This window comes from Lepidochelys olivacea (genome assembly GCF_965140295.1).
Source record: "Lepidochelys olivacea isolate rLepOli2 genome assembly, chromosome: 4".
In the NCBI taxonomy this organism is placed as follows: domain Eukaryota; kingdom Metazoa; phylum Chordata; order Testudines; family Cheloniidae; genus Lepidochelys; species Lepidochelys olivacea.
In genome coordinates, this window is record NC_140414.1 from 134,095,379 (window position 1) to 134,119,552 (window position 24,174).

A 24,174-nucleotide genomic window follows, 5' to 3' on the forward strand; every position below is an offset into this window, starting at 1 on the left:
GCTCACTGCCCTCTTGGGGCGCGAGGGGTTGGTGAATCCCCCCTCATACACGCTCACCGCCCTCTTGGGGCGGGAGGGGTTGGTGAATCCCCCCTCATACACGCTCACCGCCTTCTTGGGGCGGGAGGGGTTGGTGAATCCCCCTCACACACGCTCACCGCCCTCTTGGGGCGGGCGGGGTTGGTGAATCCCCCCTCACACACGCTCACCGCCCTCTTGGGGCGGGAGGGGTTGGTGAATCCCCCCCTCACACACGCTCACCGCCTTCTTGGGGCGGGAGAGGTTGGTGAATCCCCCCTCATACACGCTCACCGCCTTCTTGGGGCAGGAGGGGTTGGTGAATCCCCCTCACACACGCTCACCGTCCTCTTGGGGCGGGAGGGGTTGGTGAATCCCCCTCACACACGCTCACCGTCCTCTAGGGGCGGGAGGGGTTGGTGAATCCCCCTCACACACGCTCACCGCCCTCTTGGGGCGGGAGGGGTTGGTGAATCCCCCCTCACACACGCTCACCGCCCTCTTGGGGCGGGAGGGGTTGGTGAATCCCCCCTCACACACGCTCACCGCCCTCTTGGGGCGGGAGGGGTTGGTGAATCCCCCTCACACACGCTCACCGCCCTCTTGGGGCGGGAGGGGTTGGTGAATCCCCCTCACACACGCTCACCGCCCTCTTGGGGCGGGAGGGGTTGGTGAATCCCCCCCTCACACACGCTCACTGCCCTCTTGGGGCGGGAGGGGTTGGTGAATCCCCCCTCACACACGCTCACCGCCCTCTTGGGGCGGGAGGGGTTGGTGAATCCCCCCTCACACACGCTCACCGCCCTCTTGGGGCGGGAGGGGTTGGTGAATCCCCCCCTCACACACGCTCACTGCCCTCTTGGGGCGGGAGGGGTTGGTGAATCCCCCCTCACACACGCTCACCGCCCTCTTGGGGCGGGAGGGGTTGGTGAATCCCCCCTCACACACGCTCACCGCCCTCTTGGGGCGGGAGGGGTTGGTGAATCCCCCTCACACACGCTCACCGCCCTCTTGGGGCGGGAGGGGTTGGTGAATCCCCCCTCACACACGCTCACCGCCCTCTTGGGGCGGGAGGGGTTGGTGAATCCCCCCTCACACACGCTCACCGCCCTCTTGGGGCGGGAGGGGTTGGTGAATCCCCCCCTCACACACGCTCACTGCCCTCTTGGGGCGGGAGAGGTTGGTGAATCCCCCCTCATACACGCTCACCGCCCTCTTGGGGCGGGAGGGGTTGGTGAATCCCCCCTCACACACGCTCACCGCCCTCTTGGGGCGGGAGGGGTTGGTGAATCCCCCCCCTCACACATGCTCACCGCCCTCTTGGGGCGGGAGGGGTTGGTGAATCCCCCCTCACACACGCTCACCGCCCTCTTGGGGCGGGAGGGGTTGGTGAATCCCCCCCTCACACACGCTCACTGCCCTCTTGGGGCGGGAGAGGTTGGTGAATCCCCCCTCACACACGCTCACCGCCCTCTTGGGGCGGGAGGGGTTGGTGAATCCCCCTCATACACGCTCACCGCCCTCTTGGGGCGGGAGGGGTTGGTGAATCCCCCTCATACACGCTCACCGCCCTCTTGGGGCGGGAGGGGTTGGTGAATCCCCCCTCACACACGCTCACCGCCCTCTTGGGGCGGGAGGGGTTGGTGAATCCCCCTCATACACGCTCACCGCCCTCTTGGGGCGGGAGGGGTTGGTGAATCCCCCTCATACACGCTCACCGCCCTCTTGGGGCGGGAGGGGTTGGTGAATCCCCCTCATACACGCTCACCGCCCTCTTGGGGGGGAGGGGCGGGTGACTGTCAGCTGGAATTCCCTCCTCTCATAACTGCCACTCACTTCCAGCCCTGAACTGCCACCGCGCCGGGTAGGAGGAACAGGAGTGGGGCTGCGGGTGCAGCTGCCAAATGCTGCCTGCCGCGGATGGAAGGCCAGGAGACGAGACAGCCTCCATCGTGGTTGGGCTCTCCGGGCCCATTAGCTCTCTTGCTCCCCCATTAAGATGGCTGCCCTGGTGTTCTGCAACGTGTGTTTCCGACAGCCCCGAACGGCCACGCCAAGGTTCTGCCTGACCAATTGCGGCCACGTTATCTGTGAGCCGTGTCTTCAGAAAGGTAACATCCTATCACGAGAGGGAGATGTGCCCTGGTCTGCCCTGTCCCAGGCCATGCAGCTCCCTGGCCTAAGGGCTCAGGCAGGGAGAGAGGGTGGCAGGTCTGGTGGCGCTTCAACCCATCAGGGTCACATCAAGAGCTGTGCAATATTTCCCACTGGCCACCAGGGTGCTGGAACAATGTGTACAGTGGGGGTGCTGAGAGCCATTGAACCAAATTGTAAACTCTGTATATAATGGAAACCACTGCAAGGCAGAGGGTGCAGTAGCACCCCTAGTTCCAGCACCTATGCTGGCCACGCTAGCAAATTAGCTTGTGGCTGAAGGGCACTGTGAGCTTAATCAGTGTGAACCAGAGCAGACTAGCCAAGTAAGTAAGTAAGTCTTTTTATGAGGAGAATGTGCAGCCCCCTGCCCTGCCCCTTCCCCCGGGCAGCCTCCACCTTCATATAATCAAAAGATCACAGAGCTGTGTGGTATTTGTCCACTGATATTGAAAAGCCTGAGAGTTTCCTTTTTTAAAAAAAATCACCTAACATAACTTTCCTACCGCAGGTATCGTTAAAACAAATATTAAATGTTTTCTAAATTAATTTTTTTTAAATGAATTTAAAAACTCCTTATCTGACTATAGTGTTACTCAAAGTCTTGATACTTTGGAAACATGCCTTATGTATCCCAAATCTGAGGCTTTAATAAAAAGTCTGAGGCAAGACAGATGTGGTCCCCACATTCACTGCCTCATTCACTCTGAAGCACTGTTTCATTTTGCTTTAATTTTAGAACAGTTTTCAACATATGGGATTTACATTATAAGATAGATTTTGCTAGTTGCTTCAGACATTTCAAACCCCACTACAATATTATGAAATTTTCCTTAGTTAAATCATAACTGTTTGACAGCTACAGGACCTTTTAAAAAAGGGAAGTTCCTGCAACGTTTTTAGTCCTCCATCTTGGAAGCCTTCCAATATATATTTAGGAGCTGTGGCAGAAGCATAGGGGAGGCAGATTTCTCTTGGAAATATCAAGCTCATAAAGTGGGATCCACAACAGGATTTAAGCGTTGCAGTGTCACAGCAGCTAACGCTTAGGTGTCTAGAAAATCCACAAAGCTGAGTTAGTTGTCTAGGCTCCTTCTACAATAAATGGGGAGAGACACACGCTTCAGAATGGAATTCACAAAAGCCAGCAGAGTAGGCAAGGAGCTGCTTAACTTAGCCAATGGGAGATGCTAACCAGAAGGGTGTGTGCTAGGCCCTGCTCCTCTCTCAGAGATAGGCACATAAGTCCAGGTTGCAGGGAGATGCCTATTTCTACTTTGTGATCCATGAACTGGTATACACCACTTGGAGTGAGGCAGCTTAGGCACCTAAGCCTCTTTGAGGGAATGAATTATGCACCTCGCTCCACACAGAATGGCCCAATTATGTTTGAAGTATTTATCCACAGTGGAATAATCATTGGGCCAGAGAGAGAGAGAACATGGGAATGACTCTTGTCCAGCGGTTGGGGCACCCAGATGGTACGTGGGAGACCCTGGGTCCAGTGCCGCAGCTCCACACACTCTGTCATTATTTATCCAATAGTGCCACAGCTTCAACAAGAGAAACTGAGGGAGTCACCACATCAGAATATGTAATATCTCAGTGGTTAGAGCATGTCCCACAGAGGATTTGAATAGGGGTACTTTCTCCCCAGCTGGCAGAAGAGTGGGAATTGAATGTAGATCTCCCACATCCTAGCTGAGTGCTCTAGCCACTGGGCTAAACATTATAAGGCAGGCACCATCTCGTCCTTTGTATGCATTTTGAATGGAAGCCCATCCAGTCAATGGTCTGTGCATGCACCTGTTTGCCCCTGCTTCGCAAGTTGCTCTGGGGCTTAGGCACTGCCGGACAGATAGATGAAGGCACTAGTGCGTATGCCCAGACTCTGAAACACAGGTGCCTAGAAAATGTTTACTCTGAAAATGTTTACTCTCCTAGGATTTTACTGGTGTGAATTCAGATACCATTTCTACCTGTTATAATACCATTTTTACAGTGTTCTTCATCTCCAAACATCATTATAAACATCGATACTGAACACGTTAGGCAGTAAGCAAATAGCTATTGTATAAATACCTAAGACATATCTAGTCAACTATCAAGGAAGATAAGGAGTGTATTTAAATATTATGATTGTGTGTATCTATTTAAAATAATTGTTAATGTGTTTCAAATAATAAACAGGTACAGTCTCTACGTAAAAGAATAAATGGACACAAATCAGATGTCAAGAATTATAACATTCATAAACCAGTTGGAGAACACTTCACTTCAATCTCTCTGGTCACTCGATTTCTGACCTAAAAGTGACTATTCTTCAACAAAAAAAACTTCAGAAACAGACTTCAACCAGAGACTGCTGAATTGGAATTAATTTGCAAATTGGATACAATTAACTTAGGCTTGAATAGAGACTGGAAGTGGTTGAGTCATTATACAAAGTAAAACTATTTCCCCTTGTTTATTCCCCCCCGCCCCCACTGTTCCTCAGACGTTCTTGTTAACTCCTGGAAATGTGCTGGAAATGGCCCACCTTGATAATGCTTCAAAAGGTTTTCTCTCCCCCCACCCCACTCTCCTGCTGGTAATAGCTCATCTTAAGTGATCACTCTCCTTACAATGTGTATGATAAACACCCATTTTTTCATGATCTGTTTGTATATAAATCTCCTCACTGTATTTTCCACTGAATGCATCCGATGAAGTGAGCTGTAGCTCACGAAAGCTTATGCTCAAATAAATTGGTTAGTCTCTAAGGTGCCACAAGTACTCCTTTTCTTTTTTCAAATAATAAAGACATATTTTAGAAAATGATTATTTTTATGCTCAGGAATAAAGTCTGATCCTGCTTCTATTGAAGTCACAGACAAAAAAAACACGAAGGGTGAAATTCTGGCTCTACTGAAGTCAAAACTTCACAAATTTCACCCACTGAGTTCAGTGAGAGCAGAATTGGTCCCCAAATATCTTAGTCATACCTCTGGTTAGCTCTCGTCCATCAAATCATTTAAGCATGAACTTAAATTTAAGCATGTGAGTAGTCTCACTGAAGTCAACAGAAGTACTCAAACAACAGGATTCAGTGAGACTACTCTTGTGCATAAAGTTGCTTGCATACATAAGTGTCTGTAGGATTCAGGCCTGGGAGCCATTGCACATTTTTCCCTGTGCAATTGTGTGTTCGCATTTTTGAAAAATCAAACCCCTTTTAAGATTTTATTTGCAATTATGTACAGCCTCTCTGATTCTTGATACAAACAAAGTCTAAGCATCAAAACAGGTTGCATATACTGTATGACATACACTCATGACATTCATTTTATTTTACAGGCAAAAAAGATGAATGTTTAATTTGTAGAGCTCCTTGCCGTACAATATTTCTTTCTAAAAAGGTAAATTAAGGCTTTCATAATATTTGTATTATACTAATTTGTAGTTTCCTTAACAGTAGAGTTATTATAATATACTTTCCTTTTGTCTATCAGCTGTACATGGACATTCGCTAACATTTTGACAGTAGTCTTAGATGCTCTGTTACTATATAGGGTACACTTACGGATTTCTTCAGATATAACTATATATAGCCTGGAGTTTGTACACCCCAGAATTCAGCAGCAAATCAGTCCAACTTCTTCAGGAACCAAGTTGGTGACTAATGTAAAAGGTTAGAGGGGATTGTCAAAAAAGTAGAAAGTTCCATGTCATCATCAGATTTCCCCTGTCCTCCTGTGCACTACAGTTCGCTATAATGAGTGTGGCCTTTTTGCCCTCCACAAAAAGTGTGCAACCAGTTACTCTGGCTCTTGGATTGGAGGAAAAACTCATGTACAGTCCAAGCAGTGTTTAGACATATGGATATTAGCTCTAGCCTTCCCTTTTTTAATAATCCACTCAACCCTGTATTATTTTCCTTTGTTGTGATAGAGCTGAATAAAAGTATTCATAGGGGTTCTTGCCCTCACTCACCAGAGGATTGTGCAGCCCCCACTTCCTATTTTTGTTAAGATGGGTTTGAAAAGTTAATCCTTCCTCTTCCTACCTAGACACCTTCTTCTCCTTAGCTAAATTCATATTTGGGTTGTGGAGGCACTTTATATTTCCTCCCTGACTAACTACCAGCCAGGTAAAGGCCACACCTTCCTTATGAGGGTAAGGGGGACATCATAAACATGCTTAGTGAAAACAGCATTCCTATAAGCCCATATGGCAATCATGCCCCTGGAACAGAGGCAGAGTTGGGCAGAAATCAGTATTACATTCCTGGGCCTTGTACTAGTGTTTAGTATCCCTAGAAGTATTTAACAGCAGGTTAACATACATCTACTAAGTATGCCAATAATACAAAGGTGATTCTGTATTTATGAATAAAGTACAGAGTGAAAAATACTGCTGAACTGGAGGAAGGACAGGATGATATCACAGAGGCACATTACAGAAAAGTAATAGGGTGTCAGATAAAGGAGTCTGACACTTGGCCAGAATAAAAAACTCTAAGGGTGTGATTTTCAGAAATACTTAGGAATGTTAATACTCCCATTGACTTCAGTGGGGCAGAATTAAGCCAACACTAAGTGTTTTTAAAAACCCCATCCTAAATGTGTGTATATATCTATATCAACATCAATTTGTGAAGCTTAAAAGGAAATAAGTAAACTAGACTGTCAGGCAATTGAAGATCTTTATGGCCTAGGCATTTCTGAAACTTGGTGGCATGACAAACAAAAGTCTATGGAATACTCTATTATTAAGGTCTAATAAGGACAGATTAGGTTGTAGAGCTGGGGGAAGTACGATTATACCAAAAATAATATAAAATCTATTGAACTAAAATGTATTACTGTTCAGTAGACTATGTATGAATATAAAACTCAGGTCATAAGAATGTAAATATATGATAATAGTTTTACTACTGTCCTCTATAACAGGAGGAGAGACTTTTCTTGACATAGTCCTAAGCAACACACAAGAACGAGGCCAAGGAATAACAACAGATGAATCACTAAGGCTCATTATAATAGCTGATCGCAAGATAATTAAGTTCAACATCATGATACTAAACTTTCAAAATGGTTTAACTGAGGAAGCTAATCAAGAAGACCCTAAAGACAAAAATGAAAATCTTTAAACTTAGTATGGAGGCTATTTAAGCATACCAAAATAGGGTGAGTAGGCATGCATATACAGACCAAAAAAAAGGACGCATAATTAGATGGCAAAGCACAAAACGTTATTAGAGCAAAACATTTATCTTTCAAAAATGGATATCCAGCCCAACTGAAGCCAGCAGAAGGAGACAGACTCTGGCAGGTAACATGTAAAATGAGATTAAGAAGCATAAGAATTTGAACAGCAAATAGCTAAAACATATGAACAAATAAGATTTTTTTTTAATAAATATATCATCAGTAGAAAGCCTGCAAGAATCTGTGGGTCTGCTGGACTACCAGGGAGTAATTAAGATGGGCAGAACATTGCAGAGAAGTTTCATTATTTCTTAGCATCAGTTTTCACCACAAATGGTGTTGGGAGCTACATGCCCAGGCCCATACCCACTATTTTCAGGTAACATCAATGAATCACTGTCAGAGATTGAGATGTCAACAAACTGATAAAGTATAGTGAATTCTGGCTCCATTGCAATCCATGGGAGTTGTGTCATTGAAGTCAGTAGGGCCAGGATTTCAGTCTTAAATTGGAACACATCAACAGAACTGGATGGAAGACATCAAGCATTCTAAAGGAATTCAAGAATGTAGTGGCTGAGCAGTTAACAAAATGATTACTGTTTCATTAAAATCTGCCACTATATTGGAGTACTGAAAGGTAGCTAATTACTGTATCTTTTAAAAAGGTACTAGTGGTGATCAGTAAGCCTTGCTTAAGTAAATCAATGGGAATGATAATTAAGGATCCAAACAAAAAAATGGTGGAGCTCCATAATTTAGGGATCCGAGAGGAAAAATGGCAAGTAAGTTTTATGGGTATGATGCTGACCCCATTGCTACTAAGGGCAAAACTCCCAACTGACTTCAATGAAAGCAGGATAGGGCCCTATAAATGTGCTAAAACTCCTCATTACATTGTTTATTTGGGGTAGTTGAAGGGTCACATTTTTCAATTAGTGCATGATTGTCATTTATCGCTTTACATTTCTACTATTTTTGTACTTCAGTCACCAAACTGGTCATTATTTCAGAACAGACTTAAGTACTTTGTTGAATCAAAGCCTCAGTGTTTATTATTTTGGGATATTATGAAAACATCCAATATTGCTTTATACAATAATAATCTAAACATTTGTTACAAACCCTTATTTTTGATGGTTTGTAAATCTCTTCCTAGTGGAATTCTTCATTTGTGTCCATAACTTTTAATAGATTTCAAGCATTAATTCAATCTAGGGACCTCTCTCTTTGCTAGAACCTTAAATAGATTTTATAACTTGTCCACAAAATGTATTTTAAATATGCATACTGCATTTGTATGAATATGACGGTTGCTCACTGGATGAAATTTTATTTTCTTATATTGGTGAATAAAGGTCACTGAGATTTGCTAGCACAGGTTTCAGTTTGAATAAAAGATAGGTTAGAGTGCATTAGTTTATATTTATATAGGTCTACAAAATGTCCACTCAGTGAAAACTAAATAACTGCTTCCTAACTTACCTGGTAAAACAATAGGGGATCAACCATGTCATTATGTTCGGAGACAGTGTGGAGGGGCACTGCCCCAGCAGAAGCTTCAGGAAAGAAAATTTTATCAAAGAAATTATATCTCAGAGTCTATTAAATCTTTCTTGAATAGCACTACTTACCAGCCTCTACAATCTAGTCTGTTTTTCCTTTATGTTTCATAGGCAAGTACTCCATTATCCAACTTATATTTGTCATTCCACTATATTTCTATACAGGCTCATCCCTCCCCTAAAAAGTTACAACAGCTAATAAATTTACAGCCCCACCTCTTTACATCATTTATTCATTCATGAATTGAAATCCTGTCTAGTTGTCCCTGAACACAGAACCAGAAACATTTCAGAGAAAGCTATCATCATGTATTATGTTATTTATGTTAAATTCAGTTTATTATACACACCCTCCAAATTTTAAAATGCACCACATTTTCTTAAGAGAAAATACTTAATTGCACTGTAGAAATTTTTTAGTAAAACTCAGGAGGTTTCATAATAGAGTAGGGAACAGATGGGGTTTTTGGCATCAAAGTAACTATGAGAGGTGGTGTTTTTCTTTTGGCATTCAGGAGACAGCTGAAATTTTCATAGAATCATAGAATATCAGGGTTGGAAGGGACCCCAGAAGGTCATCTAGTCCAACCCCCTGCTCAAAGCAGGACCAATTCCCAGTTAAATCATCCCAGCCAGGGCTTTGTCAAGCCTGACCTTAAAAACCTCTAAGGAAGGAGATTCTACCACCTCCCTAGGTAACGCATTCCAGTGTTTCACCACCCTCTTAGTGAAAAAGTTTTTCCTAATATCCAATCTAAACCTCCCCCACTGCAACTTGAGACCATTACTCCTTGTCCTGTCCTCTTCCACCACTGAGAACAGTCTAGAGCCATCCTCTTTGGAACCCCCTTTCAGGTAGTTGAAAGCAGCTATCAAATCCCCCCTCATTCTTCTCTTCTGCAGGCTAAACAATCCCAGCTCCCTCAGCCTCTCCTATTAATTTAGGCTTAAATAGAGACTTGGAGTGGCTAAGTCATTATGCAAGGTAGCCTGTTTCCTCTTGTTTTTTCCTACCCCCCCCCCCCCAGATGTTCTGGTTTAACTTGGATTTTAACTTGAAGAGTGGTCAGTTTGGATGAGCTATTACCAGCAGGAGAGTGAGTTTGTGTGTGTATGGGGGTGGGGGGGATGTGAGAACCTGGATTTATGCAGGAAATAGCCCAGCTTGATTGTCATGCACATTGTGTAAAGAGTTGTCACTTTGGATGGGCTATCACCAGCAGGAGAGTGAATTTGTGTGGGGGGGTGGAGGGTGAGAAAACCTGGATTTGTGCTGGAAATCACTTTAGATAAGCTATTACCAGCAGGACAGTGGGGTGGGAATAGGTATTGTTTCATATTCTCTGTGTATATATAAAGCCTGCTGCAGTTTCCACGATATGCATCTGAGGAAGTGAGCTGTAGCTCACGAAAGCTTATGCTCTAATAAATTGGTTAGTCTCTAAGGTGCCACAAGTCCTCCTTTTCTTTTTGCTAATCATTTTTGTTGCCCTTCGCTGGACTCTCTCCAATTTATCCACATCCTTCTTGAAGTGTGGGGCCCAAAACTGGACACAGTACTCCAGATGAGGCCTCACCAATGTCGAATAGAGGGGAACGATCACGTCCCTCAATCTGCTCGCTATGCCCCTACTTATACATCCCAAAATGCCATTGGCCTTCTTGGCAACAAGGGCACACTGCTGACTCATATCCAGCTTCTCGTCCACTGTCACCCCTAGGTCCTTTTCCGCAGAACTGCTGCCTAGCCATTCGGGCCCTAGTCTGTAGCTGTGCATTGGGTTCTTCCGTCCTAAGTGCAGGACCCTGCACTTATCCTTATTGAACCTCATCAGATTTCTTTTGGCCCAATCCTCCAATTTGTCTAGGTCCTTCTGTATCCTATCCCTCCCCTCCAGCGTATCTACCACTCCTCCCAGTTTAGTATCATCCGCAAATTTGCTGAGAGTGCAATCCACACCATCCTCCAGATCATTTATGAAGATATTGAACAAAACCGGCCCCAGGACTGACCCTTGGGGCACTCCACTTGATACCGGCTGCCAACTAGACATGGAGCCATTGATCACTACCTGTTGAGCCCGACAATCTAGCCAGCTTTCTACCCACCTTATAGTGCATTCATCCAGCCCATACTTCCTTAACTTGCTGACAAGAATACTGTGGGAGACCGTGTCAAAAGCTTTGCTAAAGTCAAGAAACAATACATCCACTGCTTTCCCTTCATCCACAGAACCAGTAATCTCATCATAAAAGGCGATTAGATTAGTCAGGCATGACCTTCCCTTGGTGAATCCATGCTGGCTGTTCCTGATCACTTTCCTCTCATGCAAGTGCTTCAGGATTGATTCTTTGAGGACGTGCTCCATGATTTTTCCAGGGACTGAGGTGAGGCTGACTGGCCTGTAGTTCCCAGGATCCTCCTTCTTCCCTTTTTTAAAGATTGGCACTACATTAGCCTTTTTCCAGTCATCCGGGACTTCCCCCATTTGCCACGAGTTTTCAAAGGTAATGGCCAATTTTCTTACTGGGGAATGGATAGAATTCTAATTTTCCAACTTTTTGGGAACAGAGCTGACTTATAATTTGGGGGAGAAAATTACCCACCTCAGCAAGTAGCTGTCCCACTGCAAAATGTTTAATGTATGCTACTGCATCCAACAACAGTGGATAGTCACATTATCTTGCAATTTCTGCTGAAATGCTCAGCTCTGAAATAGTTCATATGGCTATGTAGACCATTCGTCTTCAGCTTCAGAGTCAGCACCCTTTACAGATGAATTAAAATATCCCATAGTTCTCTCTGATTTCTTGTTTCAGGCTCTTCAGGCATCAGTTTTAAACTCCGTTCCAATTAGGGTTCCTTGCCACTATATGGAGGTATTCACTTTTTGAATGAGAGCTTAAAATATGGAACACAATTATGCAGAATATTTAAAAATTTCAGCACATCATTAATGTTATATTAGGGGCCTCACTTATAAAATACCAGGATAAGAAAACTGTCACTGCTTCAGATATTACTCTCCATTAAGGTTTACTTTTAAATTTCACTCTTACATGTATGAAGCACATTTCTTTAATAGATTATCTAGAGTGTTTAAATATATTTTTTTAAAATCTTCCAGATTATTAAAAAGATACTCAATGAAACCAGACTTAATCTCAATCCCTGCATTTTCCTATTAGATACCACCCTACAAATTGTTGCATTAACATTTATTATCCATGTATAGCTATTCAATCAATGAGTTTATGGAACATTTAATGTAATGCTGTATTTTAAAGCTTTTCTAAGTACCACAGGTAAAATTTTCAAGAGTGCCTTATTAAAAGTCAATGAAATTTAGGCTTCTAAGTACATAAGTTACTTTTGAAAATGCTCTATTGTAGATATTAATTTTGGTAATATTTAGTTACTCTTTCTCTGCAGACAAATCCTGAAATTCAGTCACTGTTTATGGGAATAGATATGTTATGCAAAAAATATTCAAGAGAAATTACACAGGTGAGTCCTACAAGATTTGTGAGTCCTTGTGAGATTTGATTGCCATCTGTCAATAAGAATCCAGATTTTTTTTGTGCTTTTTCTTCTTTTTTAGAAACTGACTTATTTTCATTCCCAACCCTTTTTTTTCCCTTTGTCAGTGTAGTTGTAGGTCTAGCAGTTCCAGTTTTCATTTCTTTTCTCTGTTTTTTTGTTTGTTTAGTTGGTTGATTTTTGTTCTGTTTTGTGTTTTTTGGCATTTTTGGACTGAGCAACTCATTATGGCCTGATTTTCAAAGTGCTAAGCATTTAGCAGCTTCTATTGACTTCAGTGTAAAGGAAACATTGTATGAATAGTTCAACTTTCACATTTTCTTTCTTCAGACAAACAGTACACAGTTCCAAGGTGCTTAAGAAAGCATCAGGGCTACTGTTTGTGTCTTAATTTCATACTAATTATCACTACTTCTTATTTTAATGATGCATAAATATTTGCAATGGAAAAGTATTAGCTATATCAGAAATTAAACAGGTACATTTAAATCACTCTTGGCACCACATGCTATGGCTAAAAAAAAAAAAATACAAGCCACAAAATGTTTCATAGGGAAGGAGAAGGAAAATATGATGTAGAAACTCGTGAGCATTTGAATGTTGTCTAGATGAGTAGTCTATAGAAAATGTTTCAATGTGCACAATTCAGAATCCATTCAGAAATTTTCAAGACTACAGTCAGAATCAAAAGACAGTTATTCAGACGTCTGTTCAATAGTTTCCAGTAAACTCTTAGCTTTCTTAATTTTCCAGAAAATGAAGTTTCATGTGACAAAATCCAAGTTTCATTTAGGACATGGCACATGGCCTGGGTACTGAGCCGCAGATCTGGATATATTAGAATATGTTTTTTATTGTACAATATATTTCTTTTTTCCCTGTAAGGGGCACAGAGCGGTTGGTTATTCTTGCTTCTCTTCTATTTTATACTCACAGCCTCCTTATCAGTAACATTTGATCAGGCACCCAAGCCTTTGTTTTTTCCTGTGCCTAATACTTTACTCCCAAAACACCTCATGCCATTTTGACACAGTCACAAGAAATTAGCATAAAGAGAGTCACTCATTTCTCTTCCAGCCCAGCTGAAATATACAGTTAACAGTTTATCTTTCACCCACTCCCATCATGAGTCTGGCCTCACAGACTATGCATTGTAATATCTTCTTATAGAAATAAAAGGATTTATTGGAACACTGCAAGTAACAACTCCAGCACATAGAGACAGGACTGAACTTCCTCCTAGCCACCCCTCCCCCACAACTATGACAACAACATAATATAAAAATAAGACAACTTAAACCTAAGATAAAGATACATTTCCACCTACAAGTAGAAGTGCTGTCTGCACTGACGATACAGATCACATCCTAGCCACATTGGTATTTTGACAATTGGATTTTTCAAGCCCCAATAAAATGTTATTTTAATTTAAAAAATTATGAAATTCACTGCTAGGTTATGTGTTCTTTTTACTGACTTTCAATGAGTTCTGAAAACAAAAACAACATATACCTGGCAGGATGAAATCATTGTAGATGTGCTGTAGTTTTCCAGCTGCTGGAAAAATACATTATGTGTTTAACCCAACTATAAAAATAAAACTGATGCTATTGTGTGTAAATTTATACTCTGCTACTTCATATTAGTGAGATTTGCCACAATATGGCAGTTTCCAAGTAGCTGGAAATTATTCTTTGAGTTCAGCAAGAGTTACTATTGACTAAAGAAGTACTAACAACTAAGCAGGATGTCTCACTCTGACCGGGGTCCTAGTGGGAGCCAGCTATGGTCACTCAATTCGGGTGAACTGCAAAGAATGGGGCAGACAATCCCCACAAATTGGTGGATATTCCAATACTTATATTTACCAAGCCAGCATAAAACAACTTCTTTATTAGCTCACTGGTTACTCAGAAGTCCAAACAACACAGTTCCCTTAAAGTGACCCGGCCTCAGGCCTCCATCCAGGTACCTAAGTCAAATATGATGATTTCTGAAAATCTTATTTCATCATATAAAAGAAAAGGTTCTACCAAACCCAATGGATTGGACACATTACCTCTGAGGTTATTGAATATTCCAGATCTTACCCAAATTCACGCTACAGCCAATTCTTATTAACTAAACTAAGCTTTATTAAAAAACAAGAGAGAGACGGTATGGTTAAAAGATCAATATACATACAGACATGAGTTCAATTCATTTAGGTGCAGATTCATAGCAGAGATGGTGAGCTTTGTAGGTGCAAAGAGTTCTTTTAGACATAGTTCATAGGTTATAGTCCAATGTCCAAATATCATATTCAGGGCGTACCAGCATAACTGGGACCTCGGTCTTGCGACTCAAACTTCCCCTGATGAAGCCTAAGCAGATCTGAGATGACAGAATCACTTCAGTTTTTTTTTCCTTCATGTTTTAGAAATGTACTATAGCTGAAGTGATTTCAATTTGTCCATATGATTAGTTGAAGACCATTACTACACAAGTTTTATTTTTAGATTTCAGAATTTCAAGAAAAACACAGAAGACGCTTATTAGCATACTATAGAGGAAAGGTAACTAAGCTTGACTTTGGATGGGAAGGAGGATTGTTTTGTGTGCCTTATTTCTTTGGTTTATATTTAGAAAACAACTTTTGATTGAACTTTCCTACTTATTAAGAGGGGACTGTTAGCACCTGTCATGCTGTCTGGAGTGGCTCACAACCATGAATGCCTACCTCAGGGTAGGTTGTCAGAAAACAGGGCAGACACTGCAAACTGGTTGTGTAGTCTATAATTAGATTTCACCAAGCCAGTAACAGATGTGAACTGCTGGCTCACTATACTAGTTTTACCATGGAGTCACAGACTCCTGAGACTCTCCTGTCTATCTTGCCACCCAAACAAACTGGACATTGTGATGAAACAGTTACTTAGACGAAAAATCACACCACAGTCAGTTTGCTTCCAGTTCCTAGAGACTAATCACTTTACCCAGATCAGTTGGTACCCTAGATCTTACACCAAAGACAATGCTGGTAGCAAATGCTATAGTAAACTAACTAAAGGTTTATTAGCTAAGAAAAGGAAATTAGAGTTATTGAGAGGTCAAAGCAGGTGAGTCACAGTCTATAATTCCAAATGGTAGCAGAGATGTTGTAAACTGCCAGTTTCCCAAAAGTCTCTCAGGGCTACCCAGAATAACTCTGAGGACCACCAAATGCTGCAAGCAATTCTTAGTTCAGATTTTCTTTTAGCCTGGTACCACTCCCTTTACTTCAGTGTTCTTCAAGTATTCATTGATGTTATGTGCAGAGTGATATAAGGTGGACAGGAGAGGAGAGGTGGCTAGAGGAATTTTTCCCCTACTTATTATACTCCAACCCTTTTGTGCTGGAAAAATCCTTGCTGGGTCATAGGGCCAGGCAGTTCCATTGTCTACGTGAACTCCAAGATGTCCTTCAGATGAATTGTAAATTTTCTTATTCTTATTTTCTTATACCTCCCTCCCCCCACAGAGGAATGTCTGATTAAACAGTCAATAGCTCTTTAGCACCTTGCTGGCATGCCAGTGTGCCTTTTTCTCTGAGAAAACGGTTTGTGGGAGTCACGCAGTACTACAACACATTTCAGTAAGAATCATATAGCAAAAATCTCATAATTTTATCTGCAGTGATGTTACACACATCTTAATAGGACAATGCTGTTCAGCAGATTATGAGTTTTTAAATGATACCTCACAAGGCATCCTTTCTACAAAACGTATCATCATAACCATATAAAAGAGGTACAGGGTATCACATCGGGTATAGGGTGTCACAGAGGATAACCTGCTGTTGCTACGAGCTATTCCATTAGCTCAAGGGGCAGAGGTTTTTTCAGTTTGCTTTTATAGAAACCTGGGCAATTATATACGAAAAAACTATGTTAAAAGAACATCACTAAGGTTGCAAATCAAACACTCCAAAGTTAGGAAATGCCAGGATTAAGCTTGTTTGTATAACCTTAATTCAACCTATTTATGCACATGCACTATGATAGAATCTTTAATTATATGATTGTGATGGAAAGCTTAAACTTCATTATCATGCTTCGTCACTAGGTGTTGCTGTTTGAAGATTACTGCAGCACATCTTCTCTGAATGCTAGATTCTGGAGACAGTCTACATTTTTTTTTTTACAATAAAGTTGTTGCTAGCATCCATTTTTCTCTGTCTCTGTGTGACTAAGCTGACATGGTGTCAGAGTAACAATAGAAACTGCAGAATTTCATCATAATTCCTTATGCACAAAAGAACTTAATCTTTGACAGACCATCATACTGGAAGGAACAGTGTACATGATTTCACATCGCAGCTGAACTCCACAAGGTGAATAGGGAGATGCAGGCTAGGGTCTTAATCTATGCCAGGGGTCGGCAACCTTTGGCAAGTGGCTCATCAGGGTAATCTGTTGGTGGACCGCGAGATGTTTTGTTTATGTTGACCCCCGCAGCTCCAGTGGCTGGGAACGGCGAACCACGGCCACTGGGAGCTGCGGGGGGAGCCGGGTCTGCGGATGGTTAATATAAACAAAATGTCTCGTGGCCCACCAACGGATTACCCTGATGGGCCGCGTGCCAGAGGTTGCCAGTCCCTGGCATACTCTATTGAGACAGATAGGCAACAGAAACTGTCGACATCTTCAGTTCGTTCCAGAGTTTGAACAATCAACTGAGCAAACTCTACAAGCTGCAAATGCAGAACCAGGAGGAGATGATTCACCTATTCCAGAGCTGTCAGAGACAACCGTTGCAAGTAAAAGGCAGCTTAGCCTCCAAGTTGTTACCCGTTCTGGCTGTATAGTTAAAACAAACGGTATGATTTAAGGATGAATAGCAGATGGACACATGTTGAAATTTGAAGTTGGTTTAAAAAAATAGTTTCATGGTTTTAAAATTGTTAAAAAGCAGAAAGAAAAAAATAAGTGTAGTTGTGGTGGAAAGCTTAAACTGCATTATAATGTTTAATTACTAAGTGGTGCCTTGTGAAGAATACGGCAGGACATCTTTACTGAATGCTGGAGACACTCTACATTCCTTTTTTACCAATAAAATTGTTATTGTTGCTCACATCCATTTTTCCTCTGTCTCTGTGTGACTAACCTGGTACACCTAACCTGATTACATATTATTTTTCCACAGACCCCCTGCCTTAATAATGTTCTTTTATCATATTTTTTGTGTGAATGTTTGATTTCCTAGATACCTACTAAAGCAAACTGAAAAAAAATCATATTGACGTGCAAGTGATTCATTGAAGTTGTGACCTTTAGAGTGCTTGACTTTGCAAATCTTGATGTTCTTTTAATGTATTTTATGTGATACAATCAATTGTATCTCTTGAAAATTCTTTTTGAATCAAGTCAGAGTACAAAGAAGGACTCTTAAAAGCTAATTGCATTTCAGATCTCAGAAAAGAAATCTGTGATAACACTTTTTATATTTGGGTTTTTCATTTATTTTCATTCTTATTCTCTCCAATTTTATATCAGGGACAAGAATTAGAAGAAAGATAGAAACTTCCTTTAAACTCTCTTCTCAATATCCCTTTACCAAAGCTTTATAAAATGGCAGTGCATTCTAGAATCAAAATCGAAGTTTATGTCAGCCAAAAAACATGGACATGTAGATCTTCAGAAATAAAATTGACTCTGATCCATATACCCACTACTCTGCTGACTCTTTCTGTGTACTGGTATGCCAATAGTATCTAAGAATAACTGGGATGCAATCTGTAAACTCTCTATAAAACTATGTGTTTGACAATCAAACTGTGTCTCGCATAAATAGAATTTTTATAAGTCTTTGATTATGTCATATAGATTGCAAAATTGGAAGAATCTCTTAAGAAGGCAACACAACAGATACATCAGATTCAATGGTAAGAGGCTTAGCATAGCAAAGATAAGTTTGAGGTATGCTTTGCATTTGGAATACCACATGTTTAACAAGAAGTTATATAAATTAAAATACAAAAAGAATCATGCTTATTTGCCTCTCTCTTCTATGACGCATACTTGTGCGAGTAGATGAATTTATTATTTAGCTTTCTAGAAATGAATGAATGATATTTTCTGCCATCCTACCTCTTCCCACTGATACAAACATAACATGACAGGAAACAAGCTTCTTATTTTAACATTCAAATCAGTAAGTATTCTAAGAAGTTAACATTTTTTTTGTTGTCCATATTTTATGTTTGTACCAGGCAATGACTCAGATCTGAATAGATGTACATTTGAAAATTACTTTTTTTAAAAGTAATTGAAAATTACAATTTTTAAACCTTCACCATGTTAACTAGAAATATTTGCAAAAAGTCTGATGGGCCTGGCAAGTTTTCCATGTGACTTATGGTTTTCTGAATAAAGCTTCTGTGCTCAACAAGGATTCCAATGGACATTAGAAGTTCAGAAACACAAACAGCAGATCCTCCTGCATCTCATATGCAGGATGATATGTTAATGAATAAACACATGCATGTCAATATTTTTTCTTGAAAACTTTATTTAAAAAGGCTGAGGAAATTCACAAAGCTAAGGTTGCAGAGTTAATTGCAATTACTTGTACTTTAATATTGAGCCTTTTAATAAGAGAGTCTGCCAGATGTTACCATAAGTAGATATTGCTATGGATAGAGGAATTGGTGTGGACAATATAATACACATATAATAGACTTTATAGCTAATCATATACATTTTTTATGAGCAACTTTGCACAATAAAAGAGCAATAGATGGTAGTTATATAACTCAAACATATTTTTTGTTTAATTTTTGTCCATTGTAACTTTTGTTTTGCATTTAGCATGAGGCCTCCCCAACAAACTACTCGACCTGCAGTTTCCGCTACAGTTAGAAATCCCATTTCCAGTAAGAGAAGTACTAATTTAAAACATTAACTATGAAATATGTACCATTGATTGTAACAGTGCTCTAACATTCAGTTTAATTACTTTACTTCCTTCAGCAAAACAGAATGGATATTCTCCGTACTCACTTCATCCCAGCTGCCCATCAACCTCAGAAATGTAGGTACAGATCCATTAATTATCACTGAAAACCTTAGGAACAATGGGAGGTTTAAAATTAGTATTTGTCTGAAGCCTCTTATATTTACTTTAGAAGAATATATGTCCTATTGGCTATGAGCCCAAACACTAATATATATTCTAATTTTAGTATCTAGTCTCTCCTCAGTAGTGAGACTAAAGAATTGATGAGAACGACAGCTATTTATGGTACAGTAGTCAATGAATTCAGGATGCAATTAGTTTAGTCAGCTAAGTACTAAATGTTGTTGTATTACTGGTATAGGCCTCAGTTCTGCAATGTATTAAAGCATGTCTCGAAGTCTTTAAACCATGATTTGAGGACTTCAATAGCTCAGACATAGGTGGGAGGTTTATTGCAGGAGTGGGTGGGTGAGATTCAGTGGCCTGCATTGTGCAGGAGGTCAGACTAGATGATCATAATGGTCCCTTCTGACCTTAATATCTATGAATCTATGTGCCCAACAATAAGCATGTGAGTAGTTTAACTGATTTCAGTGGATCTACTCACATCTTTAAAGTTAGGCATGTACTTAAGCCATGCTGAATTGGGACCATAATTCCTACCTATATTTTTGTTTCAATCTCTAAAATAATTTAACCCCAAATTCTTTATTGACTTACTTCTGTGCAAACCCCAAACTGTCTTTAATGGAATTGCACAAGTTATAATTCAGAGCAGAATTTGGTCCGAGAGAGACCAATATCATGTCAGAATCTGCATTTCTAATATTTAAGTGTACATGACAATACAATGAACATTAATTTCTTAAAAAGATTTTCAAAAGTGTAGTCACTTAATTTTGAGAGACTTAATTTTTGGAGCTCCGTTTGAGGTGACTTAAAGAGGTCTGATTTTCGGAGTGTAGGAAATCAGCACTTTCTGAAAATCAGGATCTCCATAATGTGTCTCAAGTTAGGAACCTCAAATTATTAATCACTTTTTAAAATATTGGCCATATTTTTCATATCTGTTTCTAATGCTGTTTTTAATCTGCTTTCCTCTCATTTATACACATAAACTAGGATTTTCAACAGAGTTTACAAGAGTTAGATGCCCAAATCCCATTAAATTTCAAAGGGATTTGGCACCTCATTCCTTTAGGCGTCTTTCAAAATCTCAGCCATAACTCTCCATGTTTTGACAGCAGAGCAGATCTCATAACCTGTAACTGATACTCTTTAAAACAGCATGTTTTATTCATAATTCAGAATAATATTATTGTCTATACAAATGAAGGAGCTGTAAATAAATGTATTTATATTAACTAAAATAGTACAATAAATACTGCAATAATATATTATTTGTCATTCATGGATGTGAGGATATAACATATAATTTTCAATAATATTATTTTAATTAGAATACATTTGTTATTTATTATTACAACATGCAAATTTATTTTGTATTACTAGGGTAGAATCCATGGAGGTTGACCCTGTACCTTCCCCAGTGAGGAAAGTGAGTTCATTTCTAGGTATACAAACTTGGGTTCTCCTATATGCTGATAATCATTGTATAAAGAAACTCTTAGACTCCCGGGCCCTGATTCAGGAAAATGCTTGAGCACATGCTTATTTTTAAGCATGTGTCAAGGCTGATTCCACAAGCCATAAAGAAATAAAATCAGGAACAGTCAACATGGATTCACCAAGGGCAGGTCATGCCTGACCAACCTGATTGCCTTCTATGATGAGATAACTGGCTCTGTGGATAGGGGGAAAGTGGTGGACGTGATATATCTTGACTTTAGCAAAGCTTTTGATATGGTCTCCCACAATATTCTTGTCAGCAAGTTAAAAAAGTATGGATTGGATGAATGGACTATAAGGTGAATAGAAAACTGGTTAGATTGTTGGGCTCAAGGGGTAGTGATCAACGGCTCGATGTCTAGTTGGCAGCTGGTATCAAGCGGAGTACCCCAGGGGCTGGTCCAGGGGCTGGTTTTGTTCAACATCTTTATTACTGATCTGGATGATGGGATGGATTGTCCCCTCAGCAAGTTAGCAGATGACACTAAGCTGTGGGGGGAGGTAGATACGCTGGAGGGTAGGACAGGGTCCAGAGTGACCTAGAGAAATTGGAGGATTGGGCCAAAAGAAATCTCATGAGGTTCAACAAGGACAAGTGCAGAGTCCTGCGCTTAGGATGGAAGAATCCCATGCACCGCTATAGGCTGGGGACTGACTGGCTAAGGAGCAGTTCAGCATAAAAAGGACCTGGGGATTACAGTGGATGAGAAGCTGGATATAAGTAGCAGTCGGCCCTTGTTCCCAAGAAGGCTAACAGCATATTGGGCTGCATTAGTAGGAGCATTGCCAGCTGATCAAGTGAAGTGATTTTCCCCTCTATTCGGCACTGGTGAGGCCACATCTGGAGTATTGCATCCAGTTTTGGGCCCCCCACTATGGAAGGGATGTGGTCAAATTGGAGAGAGTCCAGCAGAGGGTAACAAAAATGATCAGGAGGCTGGGGCACATGAGAGGCTGAGGGAACTGAGCTTGTTTAGTCTGCAGAAGAGAAGAGTGAGGGGGATTTGATAGCAGCCTTCAACTATCTGCAGAGGGGTTCCAAAGAGAATGGAGCTCAGCTGTTCTCAGTGGTGCAGATGACAGAACAAGGAGCAATGGTCTCAAGTTGCAGTGTGGGAGATCAAGGTTGGATATTAGGAAACACTATTTTACTAGGAGGATGGTGAAGCACTGAAATGGGTTATCTAGGGAGGTGGTGGAATCTCCATCCTTAGAGGTTTTTAAGGCCTGGCTTGACAAAGTTGGTGTTGGTCCTGCTTTGAGCAGGGGGTTGGACTAGATGAGGTCTCTTCCAACCCTAATCTTCTATGATTCTATGAAAAGAGATAAACCTAATCACGTCTTCCTAGACATTTCCTGATCTACTTACATATCTGGTGTTTCAAATGAGTAGTTTCTTGGTATGATTTGATGATTTTTCATACCTTGGGCAAGCTCTTACAGCATTGTTCCAGCCGTGTCCCTGCTCTCTGGGAGAAGAACCACATACAGACAAAGGGGTGTCTTATTTCAATTTTGAAAAGTTCTAGCCTTCCCATTGGCTCTTTTGGCCAGGTGCCCACTCACTTCCTTTTACCTATGCATGCAGTCAGACTTTTTAACCCTTTACAGGTAAAGCAAGTAGAGAACAGCTACCAAGAGGAATTTTATAGCTAACTGGGTGGCTTGGTGTCCATAAAAGGGAGTTGCCTCCCTCCCACCACTTCATTTATCGCAGCATGTTTAAGTGCTTGCATGCTTTTCAGAACAAGGATGTTTTTTGAAGCACTAGTTGTTAAATTCTAGCAGTTAGTTTCTAATAGTCCATCCTTTGAATACAATAAATAGAGATGTAGCCACGTGCCATTACCAAGTCATATAGCAAAATGCTTGAAATCTGTTCTGAAATGAATCCCAAAATGTTAACATTACAAGAATGTTGTAATCATCCTCTATCATCCGTATGCAGGAACTTCAGAGTTAAGGTTAAACTTAAAAGAAATCTCAACATTTTAAGGGATGCAAATGCACAGTTAAGGCACCCAGACAATCTTAACTTTTTGCTGTAGTGGCACTAGCCTCCAATCTTTCCTTGTTTTTATCTCACATAAGGTCTGAACAGTCTTGTAATTTTTTTTATCTTTAACTTATTAATATATACTATCAACCCTGTCTCCAGTATTTTGTCTGAGAGTTTTTGCTTTATAGCTATATATGTTAAATGAAAATATCTCTGAAGCCCAGTTGAAAAGAGCTATTTTGTTGAATTACTGTAAGTGCTGGTTGCTAGAAAAAGGTTCTGAGAGGGCTACTGAGTAGAGAAATGAGGCATGGAGGGGAAATAGAAAACACTATGTGTGAGCATCATTTTGAAAATGAAGGCAGCATATATATGTGCTGTACTACGTTCAAACTACATGAATGCTGCATACACCCGTACCATTATGCATTAAGTACTATGCATGAAGAGTAGTCTCACATTTGAGCAGTATTTATCAAAATTATTTAAAATGTTTTACCTTAATGTTTTATAAAATATCTATAATGTATTGTTAAAGTGCATTAATAAATAGCTCATGTATTATACTATTATTAATACCTTTCCATGCACTTAGCCTGAGATAGTGACTGGTCCAACAAGACTGTCATTGATAAGCCCACCTCATGATGGACGTATGGGTAAGATTTTTTTTAAGTACCTGTCTAGACATAATGTATTATATATCTATAATGCTTAGTTTTAAGCATATGTGTAAAGTTAAATACATGCTTGAGTGATTTGTTGAATAGGGATGGATTGCTGATTTGAGCCCTCTGAGCTGTAAGAAAAGTATTGTGGAGAGATCAGTCCAGTAAGAAGGAGCTAGTTAAGAAGCAGAAATGAAGTGGTCAGTGGGTGACCTCCTTTAAACTAAGTAATGTTTGCTAAACAACCATTGTTAATAGTTGCAGAACAATTAGACTAATGTAATGCTCAGAAACAGAAGTGATTTACTTGTGGTGCATGCACAGCCTTTTACTTGATTCGTATACTCTCTTATTAGTTATTACAGATTAACATTGTCTTAGTACAGACATTTGGTATGAAAAGGAAAAAATGAAGTTTGTTAATGAAAGTAAGAGT

The 24,174-nt window shown here is 40.7% G+C and overlaps 1 protein-coding gene across 1 annotated transcript in view; it reads left to right on the forward strand.

Annotated features, from left to right (window-relative positions):
* Window positions 1-2,017: 2,017 nt before the first annotated feature.
* RNF212 (ring finger protein 212) overlaps window positions 2,018-24,174 on the forward strand; it is a gene marked incomplete at its 5' end in the record, with an annotated part of 30,113 nt that continues 7,956 nt past the window's right edge. The window contains 9 exons of the mRNA XM_084627492.1: window positions 2,018-2,129; window positions 5,509-5,570; window positions 12,360-12,434; window positions 14,966-15,022; window positions 18,311-18,369; window positions 19,295-19,359; window positions 19,457-19,517; window positions 20,955-21,000; window positions 23,666-23,729. Of these exons, the coding sequence (XP_084483618.1) occupies window positions 2,018-2,129; window positions 5,509-5,570; window positions 12,360-12,434; window positions 14,966-15,022; window positions 18,311-18,369; window positions 19,295-19,359; window positions 19,457-19,517; window positions 20,955-21,000; window positions 23,666-23,729 (601 nt within the window). The remainder of the gene's footprint in view (window positions 2,130-5,508; window positions 5,571-12,359; window positions 12,435-14,965; window positions 15,023-18,310; window positions 18,370-19,294; window positions 19,360-19,456; window positions 19,518-20,954; window positions 21,001-23,665; window positions 23,730-24,174) is intronic.